An 11,832-nucleotide genomic window follows, 5' to 3' on the forward strand; every position below is an offset into this window, starting at 1 on the left:
GAAGGGGTTTTTTTTCTCTCTCGTAAATATACCTTAGCTAAGGAGGTGATTGTAATTTACCCTTATTTTTTAAATTTGAGATTAAGATGAAGAGATGATCGACGATTGAAGTTGTCGAGAGAAGAAAGATGCAACAAAGTAGAGAGACGAAAATGCGTGAAAATAAAGTTGAAGGAGCATAATTTAGTGTTAAAAAAATATCATTTAGATTTTTAATTACATAAACAACAACAAAATCATCTTCCAATATTCTTAATTTCCCTATGCCTTTTCTTTTAAAAAATATTTTTAACAGTAGTAAAATTATTATTTAACGAATTTAAGTTCGATTTATATTTAAAATCGAGAACTTTAGGGAGGTCTTCGGAGTTCTAAAAAAATACAAGGCATCAATATATATATAGATCTAACCTCAAGGGAATAAATACAGTATAATTCACTCAATATTTGGTCAATCTTAAATTTTTTTTTATATAAGGTCAATGATAATAGGATCAACAACATTGTATGTGTATTTTTTTTTTATAATATTTTTTTTATTACTTTTGAAATAAAAGAAGGTAAAACAGATAAAACATATTTTCTATAAATTTAAACAGTCAAACACTGATCATGAGGGAGATTTTTGTAATTATACTTTATCTCTAGGGGTTTTTCCGTAATTTATGGTTTGAGAGTTGTGAGTTTAGGAATATGGGTGAAAAAAAGCAGCACGCAAGAAAATGTTGGGTGGAGTACTGAACAATTCACGTGGAAAGATTCATCTCATCATTTATTTGGTATTAATACCTAACCCAAAAAATAAAATATAAAATAATACATTAAATATTTTAATTAATTAATTAATTAATAATTAATAATTAAGTGAGATCTGTAGTTGTTAGGCGTATTCAAGGCTCCTTCATGGTATCCTATGACATTTCCATTCTCTCTTTTTCTACTCATACATATGTATGTATGTATATGTGTATATTTATAGAGAGAGAATATACAATGTATATATATAGAGAGAGACATATATATATATATATATATATATTTATTGCATTAATGCACACAATGGGAGGAGGATATGCAAACATGCTCATCAATTTGTACGAGAAAAGCATTGCAAACACACACACACACAAACATAATTAAAATACAATTAAATTACGCTCGTATGATTTGCAAGCTACTATATTAGGTTTATCCAGTGTACCTATACAGTTTAACTGTGGTTCATTACTTCATTCATTAAAAAAAATTAAAATTACCCAAGAATTATTTTCTGAAATATCATATATTCTAAATAACGTGAGACATATTATAATTAATTCATAAAATTAATGGATATGATAGTTTGACGGATAATATATTGTATTTGATCGATCCGTTGTAGCTATACCATTCTCGTTTTATTTTCTTCTTAAAACTAGGATGTTAGAATTTCTTTTTACTATTAAATTTTGCAAAAAGAAAAAAAAAAAAAAAAGGAAATTACTTCACACATTGTTTTAATATTTATTTTATTTTCAAGCCCGTAAAAGAAAAAAAAAAGAAAAAACAAGTAAAAATAGAAGGACTAAAAAAAAAAAAAAAAGTAGATTGATGTGAAAAGCGCGTGGAAGGGTGGTGGGAGCCCATTCAGTTAGAGACCACTTTATAGCCTTTTCCAAGTTAACGTAACTTCTAAATTTACAGTTAACACCAATCCCTAAAAGTTATTTATATATATTGCCATCAATTTCAGCTCACCTTTTTTTATTAATAAAATAATCTTTTTTTTTTTTTTTTTTGGATAAATATTTATAAATATTAATTAATTTAAGTATTAACAGCGAAGCCATGCAGTCATCACTTTAGACAGCAAACAGAATAATGAGAATGGTCTTCTAAGTTAAGAATCTTTTCTTTGCTTGATTTTTTATTTATTTATTTATTAAATAATATCTTAATTTTATTTGCCATTTTGATCTTGTTTCAATGTGTTACTCATTATAAAAACTTAATGACTTATTAATTTTATTTTTCTTTCATGTACATATATCATTAACTTCATTTTATTGGCATTTGTTATTGTGAATAATTACACTAGTTGCTCACCCAACAATATTTATAGCTAAAATTGAACATTTGGAAACTCATAAAAGACTGATAATATCTGTTCCATAATATTTGTCATTTTTGACACATTTTTCTCCAAATTATCTGTTATTTTAAAATTCCAATGCTGAATTAATTATATGTATATTTCAATTATCTCTCTGCATTAATAAGTAAACGAGGGTATTATAGTCTAACAATATCTATTTTACTAAAATCAAAATATTTTATTGAATTTCTTAAGATTTGTGCAAACTTGAAAAACGACACCTATTTATGAACGGATGGACTATGAAGTATATATATATGATATTCATTACCTTTTCAGTATATTTTTTTCACAACAAAAAGAGAACAAATTAATTTACGATCCATATTTTGCATAACTCATATTTAGTAGCGCTATTTCTCATTAAAATCGCGTTTACTCAAATTTAACTTATTTTTTTTTGATAAATAAATTCATTATCAGCTGATGTGAGTAATTAATCGTATGTAAATCAGTGGTGGTCCAAATATATTTAACCAGATGTATCATCTAACCTACATAATCGAAAACAACTATATATACCTAACTTACCATATCCCTTTACTAGCTAATCTCAAAGTGACCATAAAAAAAGAGCTAAATGAGTAGTTAAAGATCACATATCTAACAAAATCAATGCAACAAATACAAACAAGCCAAAAAAGTATTTTGACAACCTCTCTTACCTAACCATAAGTCACACTACCAGCTGGTGTAACCACAAATGGCACCTCATCATTTAAACACTATAATCTTCTAAATTTAATGCTCTCCATAAAATTTTAAAGAAAAAAAAAACGTTTTAACCATGGTTAAAAAAACATCAAATCACCATAAACAATTTCATGTATTCAACAAAACAAAAAAGGGTAATTTGCAATCACCCCCTACGATAAGTTTTATTTACGAACAAACCCCTCATTTTTTTCGTAGTTACATCCAGCCCTTTCAGTTTGTAGATTCATTACATGCATCAACACCCTTTTGTAGGGGTGGAAGAAAAACTTACAAAATTCAGGAGGCTGAACATAATTTCCCTAAGAAAACAAAAAGGGTAAATCACAATCACCTCCTAGGATAACATTCACCCCTTCCAGTTTGTAGGTTTATTATATTAACACCCTTCTGTAGGAGTGTGGATATAAGAAATGTTTACGAATTCAGGCGTCTGGATGTAATTTCTCAAAGAAAAAGGATTTTCATAATAATTACACTTTACCCTAAGGAGCTGGTTGTAATTTACCCAAAACAAAATATGTTGCCTAACAAAAAGCCAAAGATTTTGTGCATTTAAGGTGAGTACCACATCAAATAATTTAAAAAAAAAAAAAAAAAAAAAAAAAAAACAAGAAAAAGAAAAAAAGAAAAGCAAAGAGTTGATGACATAGACATGTTACAAAAGTTGAATTCACTTGTGTAAGAATAAAGAAATATATTTTCCCAACTCAATTACCTTCCACACCACGCCTCACCCCACCCCCCCTACCCCCACCCTAACCCCACCCCCACCCCCTTCCTCTTCATACATATATTGACGTGAAAACTCACATTATATATATTCCAGCTCATCTACATTTTCTTGTCCAACAAAAAAACCATGTCTGCAGATCTTGAATTCTTCACTACTGCTCTGCCAATCATCAAAACAGTTTCTTCTGACGTCACTGCTGACGTCACTGATGATTGTCAGAGCTGTTGCGTCAGTAGTACTAATGATGACGACGAAGCTGATTGCCGGACTCCGAAGTCGCCGGAGAATATGATCCCTCCAATTCTCGTCTGCCCGCCGGCTCCCAGAAAGCCGCTGCGGCGGCGCACCACGGCGGCGGCCTCCAAGAGGAAGCTGTGTGAATTGCAGTTCTTCGAGATCGTCAATAGAGAAGAAGTCGAATCTTTTTTCAGAAGGGTTGAGGAAAGTATCAACGGCGGCGCCGCCGCCAAGAGGAGATGCGTGATGTGATGAAGAAATTGGGTTTCACACTCACACCGGTGGGATTTTTTTTATTTTTTATTTTTCTTTTATTATTGGCTTGGAAAAAATCATCAGGCTTATAGGTATATGAATTATGTATGTAGATTTTTTTTAATTTTTACACGGCTTGAAAAAAAAAACATATTTTAATTAATTTATGTATGCAGATTAATTATATGGATATTGAAAACAAATTTGTAATTTAATTTTTACCACTGTTGTTTTATCATGTTGCTATGGTTAATTAATTATATTATTTTCTTCTAATTCTAATTAACCTCGTTGATCATCATATTCTTTTCTTGAAAGTCTGGTCTAGTTAACGTTAAAAGTGTTATTGTACGAAAACTTCAGTTTTACAAAAAGTAACTAATTTAAGTGTTTGATTGTATATATATATATATATATATATATATATATATATATATATATATATATATATATATATATATATATATATATAACAATAATAATAATAAATATATATTTTACTTGTACTTTTAATAAAAAAAAAGTTAAAAAATTTAATAACTAAAAACGGGATGGTACTCGTTAGAAAGCTCAAGCTTAAATCGAGCCAACCATCACGATTAGTAATATAATAAACCCAAATCATAAATTATCGAGCAGGACTAAAAATGTGATGGATCCGGATTCATGAAAAATAAAAATCAATGAAATAGATTTTTACAAATCTTTTTTTGTTTAATTATTTTTACTTATTACTATTTTTGGATATACATTTTCAATGTGGTTAAAGGAGAAAACCTAAATATGTAATGGCTGAAAAAGGGAAGAAGTAATTGGTTAGTTGCTTTTCTTTGAAGGAAGGAAGTGAATTTTTATTTTTTTATTTATTATTTATTATTAATTAAAATTATATGAAGAAGAATTGAACTTTTGATGGGATCATGAATTATTATAAGATTAGTAATTGGTAATTAAATGGTTGATCTGCATAATATTTGATATTAGTTTGAGTGACTGACACGACTTTGGGATTGATAATCTTTTATTTTTTATAATTAATTTCATACTAATTAATTAAGAGAGAGGGGATTAATAAAATATTTACTCTCCTTGTCCAATCATGTGTCCGGTTTAATTGGACAGAAGTTTGTTATGTGAAGGTTAATGAAATGATTTTTTTTTAATAATTTTACATTTTGTTTTTTGAAAATTAAAATATGTAATAATCACTAATTTTTAGAAGTTGTGGTATTTGTGAATGTCTCAAATTTGGGTTTAATTAGCTAATTTAGAAGTTGTATGTAGTCTTTGCTGATAAACTTCAATCTTCAACTCTCCATTAATTATAAAGTAATTTTAAACAACATTTTTATTTTTTGCAAATATGCTTTTGAAATGCTATTTAAATTAACTTATTTTAAGGAAAGTATAAAATAAAAAATGTATTTGCACACTCCGCTTAAGATTTATCGACAAATAACAAAAAATGTGTTCGATTTAATGGGAAGAGAATGTTATGTGAAGTATTAAAGAAAAAAAAAAATTATATTTTCGTTCTACAAAAAATAGTGATTAATGGAAAGTCCTTAGTGTTGTATTAAAATTTAAAATTTATCGAGTATGGTGTTTAAAAAATAAATAATTTAGAAAAAATAGGAATTTTAAATATTTCAAAAAAAAAAAAAAAAGGAAACAGGAAACAATTGTCTATTTTACTTATTTTGCTTATGATTAATTACTAGTTACAGTTAAACATCTACAACTTAATACAACATCTACAAATAAAATTCTATTAATTTAACAAAATATTAGATTATCAAACTAATAATTTAGTACATTTTTACGGAATCAGATTAAAAATATTATTATTTAAGCGAAATTATTAATTTATCGAGATTTTACTGTTATTTATATTGGGATTGCAGACGACTTAGATCAACTATTAATTGAATTAGTGCTTGTAATAATCGGTAAGATGTAACATTGACTCTCTCACATAGTGCATTTTAAAACAATTTCAAAATAAAATCATATTTAAAAAAAAATGATTTTCCATCTTTATTTAATCAATACTATGTCCAGAAAATTTTAAATAAATTGGAACTTTGGTGGAAAAAAACACTATAGACATCTCACCCACCTTCATCAATTCCATGAATGCCTAAGTACGATTTGGTAGGACCGAATTAAATTAAGAGAGAAGAATATATTCATCTATTTAAAATATTTGAATTGGAAATATAAATTTTAATATCTTTATTCATATATTTTTATAGTTAATAACAATTAAGAACTAATTCCACGGAATTCATATGAGGTTAGTGTTTGCAAAAGCTTATTCAAAAGTTGAAGTAGTGATTGTGAATTAAGTCAATATTAAATATTTATTTCTAAAAGTTAGGATGTTTACAAATATACTGGAAAATCAACTTAAATATAAAAAAAAAAACAGATCCAATGTGCTTCTCAAATTATAGTTTTATGCAGCTTATTTAAAAGAAGCAAAAACAAAAGTTAATTTTACAAACACCTAAAATTAAGTTATAAGTAAAAAAAGCTAAGAATCTATTTTTTTTTTTTAAATTTGTAAACACCACCTAAATAAATATTTATGAACCTTTTTAACCTGATTTTGTTTTCCAACAAGTTTAATGAAATGAAATCTATTTTCTATAGGATGAAAAATGAAAATAGAAGTAATTGCAAGTTGTGCCTAATAATTAATTGTAAATAAATGGAGTACATAATAAAGATAATATATTAATAATGATTTGCATGTGGGGGTGGATGAAGTACTTGACAACCAGAAATGAACGACTGACAAATTGTAAATCAATCCCCATCACATTTTAATTTATTATATCTGGCCCATCGCAAATTTATTTTGTTTTGTAGTAATATTTCAAAAAATAATATAACATGAAACAAAAAGTATTAATTTTTTTCTTGCATATTCATCATTTGCTATCAACATTGAATGCAATATTTTTTGTCTCTATAGTTCTGGCTCGATTGGTTCAAAACAATGATAAAAAAAATAATAAAAAAAAATTAAACTACGGACAACCCCTAAAGCAAGACTAAATAACTTACAGACCCCTGTCGTATTGCAAATTACAGATATTCCCTGAGCTATTTCTCCGTCCTATAATTACATCCTTACGATAATGAAGTTATGAATATCGAAATCTTGAAAATTTAATGAAATATTTGTTTTGAATTTCAAAATCTACCATGTGGGGATAAATATAATATATCCACGGTACCTGTAATATATTTTCTTACCGCAAAAGTACGCATAATTTACCCATAGTTTGTTTGATTAATAATAAAATGGTAATTTAGACAACTCATTCATTTCGTTAGGGTTTATAACAAACTTTTAATTTTAGGAGATATTAGTAATTACCAATATCACAAGGATTTATAAGTTATTTACGGGATGTTTACCTTACAAGTTATTTACGGGATTTATAAGTTATTTACGGGATGTTTAAGAGTTTATAAGTTCTTTCAAATTGTTTGGTGATTTTTTTGAAAAAGATCTCAAAAATTCAAAAAAAAAGTAAGTTGTTGGAGAACAAACAAGTTTTTTTTAAAAGTACATCTATATCACCTTGTTATTTAAGATATATAATGAATAAAACCAACTTATAAGTTTATTATCCAAACAGTTCAAAAATTATTTAAAAAATAAGACGTATCAGCTTATCAATCCTTAAAACAGCTTATTTGAAGTATTAACTTATCAGTTGTTTAAAATAAGTTTAGTCTTATCTCAAAGGAGTATCCTTAATTTACACAATAGAAAATATGGTACACTAAGGCAATGTTTGGAAGCGTTTTGAAACTTATTTTGATTTCATTTTGAGGAAATATGTTTTGGGGGAAGAATTTGAGAATGAAAGTAATGTTTGTTTATATTTTGGAAGTAGACAAAATATACTGTATGAGTCAAATCATGTTTAAAGGTGTTAGAAAAAAGTATTTTAGAAGAAAAAAAATGAAAGATGAAGTGATATTTATCTGTTTTTTAGTGAAGACATATTTTACTGTAGCAGTCAAATCATTTTTGAAAGAGAAAATCTTTTGAAATTGTTTTGAGAAAATGATTTGAAAAGTTTAATAAATCTCATTTTGTTTTGGGGAAACAATGAAAACAAAATAGAAATACCAAACATTGCCTAAAAAGCTTTTGCAAGGATACCTAAAATTTATACACTATTTTCGGATTATTACTTTTTAAGCTATAATAGAAAAAGCTATAGCTTATTGTGATACCTTATCGGGTACGAATAATTTTAACGTAAGGTAAGGCCAACACTAATTTATTCTCTTAACAACTAATAATCAGCTTTTGGGATATGTGAAAATGAAGCTAAGGTGACTAACAAGTAGTTTAACTATTTCAGGTCAATTAATTAATCATGACGCTAACAAGTATACATACATTTCTATAATATATTTAAAGGTAAATTACACCCACACCCCTGAGGTATGCTTAAATAATTTTAATGTCCCTATGATATCAATAATTACACTCACCCCCTTAAAACGTAGTTAGAAACTCTAACGGGATAATGCATTGGATACATTATTCCGATAGAGTTCTAATGGATTATTACTTTTAGCTAGTGGTGTAGATAACATAGAGTTATGGGGAGTTATGGAGTGACATGGCTCCCCCAATATTTCTTAAATCACCCATAACTCTTTGTTGTCTCCACCACTTTCTGAAATCAATAATCCGTTAGAACTCTAACGTAATAACGCATTCAATGCATTATCCGATTAGAGTTTATAACTATGTTTCAAGGGGGTGAGTGTAATTATCAATACCATAGGAACCTTAAAGTTATTTAAGCATACCTCAGGGGTCTGAGTGTAATTTACCCTATATTTAATAATGTATCATATGATAAAGTAAATATTATAATAGTTTTTTGATTAATTTATTTACATCCCCAATTATATGTCATATTGTTTACTAAGTTTTATTGATTCAGTATATCAAGCATATGTTTGTGATATTTTTTTAGGATAAATTACGGTCATCCCCACTGAGGTAATATTAAATTATGAAAAATAACCCTCATGTTTCGGTAATTACAACAACTCCGGTTAGTTGTATATGGTCTTAAACGTTCACTCTACGCGGTCAAATGAGTTGGGGGGTTTCGTTAGACAATGCACGGTGGTAGTTCTAATTATCCAAATAAAAAAAATATTTTTTTTGTAATTTAATCTTACCTCAGTTGTGGGATTAGGGGCGGAACTAGGATCAAAATATAGGGGGAGCCAACTAAATTTTAGGTTCAAAAGCATTGCAAAAAATAAGTTTATATTACTAATTTTTAATTAAAATATCATATATATTATAATTATATCATATTTTAATCATCACAAAAAATTATAAATTAATTCAAATTATTCTAATAATGTATTGCACTTAATATTTCGGAGATTCATGCCACGATCTCATCTTATTTTTTTAAAGGCGTTGACCCAAAAAAATTCAAAAATTAGTGATATTCATAATTTTTATTTAAAATAATACAAGTTTTAACCATCTTATTTTATATTTAATATTAAATATGATATATTTATCTATAATTTATATAAGATTATGGAGAAAAAATAAAAAAATAATGAGTTAAGACACATATTTACAAAAAATTTGGGGGAAGCAAAAGTAATATTCAAAAAATACAATACCAAATACCTAAAAAAAATTCTTTCTTAGGGGGTCAACAGCCCCTGCTCCTTGCAATTACCGCCGGTGGGTGGGATAACCGTAATTTGCCATTTTTTTCAATAAATACTTATACTGTTATACAACAGTAAATTATGCTTCAAGTGCAATATTTACCTGGCAGATGAACTAGTGGAAAATATTTTAATACTTTCAGAATAAATTGGACAAAAATTAGACATCTTAATTATTGAAATATAAAATAAAAAACTTTCATGTGCCTAGGAACATTATCTAAACGGGACCATATGTTCATGTTGGCTAATTAATATTAAATTAGATAGGCCAAATTGAAAATACTATGTTTATTGTAATTTCACATTGCAATTTATTTCCTTCTTTTTTTCCCCCATAAAAATAAAGTAAATTACAACTACCTCCTTGAGGTAAAGTGTAAATCCAAAAAAAAAAAAAAAAAAAAAAATCCTTATGTTTGAGAAATTACATCCAGCCCTCTGCAGTTTGTCAATTTCTTACATCCAAGTTCCAACCCCCTACAGAAGGGTGTTAATGTTAGAAATCTACAAAAGCAGGGAGTTGGATGTAATTATGTAACATTGGGGGATTTTTCATAAATAAACCTTACCTCGGGGAGGCGGTTATAATTTACCCTAAACAGTATGAAGCTATTGCTCCAAAGATTGATAATTACAAAATTTGATCATGAATATAAATTTGTTTTTAAAAGAAAAAAACAAATTCAATTAGTGCTTCAATTTTTTTTTTTTTTGGCTTTGTTATTTTCGGAAAATAATAAAATTTGGCATCGTCATCTTGGTGGTTCTTGGTTGTTTATTTTTTCTTTTCGCTTTGTTCTTTTCTCTGAATTTACGATGGATTCATAAGTAAATGTTTACCCTATTACGGTTCGAATTTGGAGAGAGACAACATGAAAGTTGGAGCGTGTGGACTTAGTTGAATCATATCATTTGGACCGGAGTTCGAATAAAAGAAATGATATCTAAATTCCAAATAATGTTAAAGTAGTAACTCAATTTGATCTCCAAACACTGATTTTGCTATCAAACTTGTTACGAAATAGAGTCCATATCATGCACTTAGACTTTTGCTCGTTCCGAGTAAATAAAAATGGAACCTAACAAATGATAAAACGCTACGTTATTTGGCAATTCCTGTTGTGAATCTGCTATGAACGGAAATTTTGCCGAGGCGAGTTGTCTCTGTCCTTAAGACGAAATTTCCCCGCAACGGTGCTAACGGATTAAATGGAAATTGTCTCCCAAGATACAACGGCAAAACTTGGAATAGGAGCACTCCAAATCCCAAGTACGACGAACTGTACTTTGTGTAGAACTTTTCGAGAGAATCTGTAAAGGGAAGGCTGAATATGCAGTAGGCTTTTATTTGGATTGAAGTGAGGAATCCTGGGAATGTTAGGGTCTATTTATAAGGAGGTTTGAAAAGTAGTGTCCTTTGGGCAAAAAGGTACCTTTTGTTTGAATGGTTGCACCATTTCGAATGGAGCCAATTGGGAGTAATAGTTGCACCATTTCGGGTTGAGCCTGAATCCTAATGTTTTTGGCCCAAAAAATTAATGTAGTGATTTGGGCCCGAGCCCAAATCCAAATCCGATCCATACGTACGAACGTACGAGCGAGCGAGCCGAGCCGAGCCGAGCCGAGCCGGCCGGCCGGTCGGTCGGACGGACGGCGGCGGCGGCGCGCGCGCGTGTGTGGGCACGATTTGAAACATATAACATATAGGCCTTTCTCCCAAACAAAGTTGAATGCCCAAAGGGCGTGACCCTTTGTCCCCATATTTTGATATAAATACAGCTCAGTACTTCTCTACTTTTCCAATGTGGGATAACTTAAAATCCCACTTTCCTTATATTTTTGGACTAGTAATTTTTCATTCACCATAAAATTGGTTCTAATCCAAAATTCATTTATGTATTAGACCGTACACTAATATTGATAAAAATTGTTCATGACTCAATTTTTAACCAATTTTCCCAACAATCCCCCACATGAATGAAAACGAGGGCGTCGATTCTCTCTAGAG

At 28.7% G+C, this 11,832-nt stretch overlaps 1 protein-coding gene across 1 annotated transcript; it reads left to right on the forward strand.

The window, feature by feature from the left end:
* Positions 1-3,710: 3,710 nt before the first annotated feature.
* Positions 3,711-4,073, forward strand: LOC148770295 (uncharacterized). The gene has a single exon (XM_088819102.1). It carries the CDS (start codon positions 3,711-3,713, stop codon positions 4,071-4,073), a length of 363 nt encoding a protein of 120 aa, XP_088675228.1.
* Positions 4,074-11,832: the final 7,759 nt, after the last annotated feature.

Source organism: Erythranthe guttata, chromosome 6 (genome assembly GCF_056151865.1).
Source record: "Erythranthe guttata isolate IM_541 chromosome 6, IM_541, whole genome shotgun sequence".
Classification (NCBI taxonomy): domain Eukaryota; kingdom Viridiplantae; phylum Streptophyta; class Magnoliopsida; order Lamiales; family Phrymaceae; genus Erythranthe; species Erythranthe guttata.

Excerpts from the sequence above, each read along its gene's own strand:
- LOC148770295 (XM_088819102.1), top strand. The coding sequence starts at position 3,711 with ATGTCTGCAGATCTTGAATTCTTCACTACTGCTCTGCCAATCATCAAA.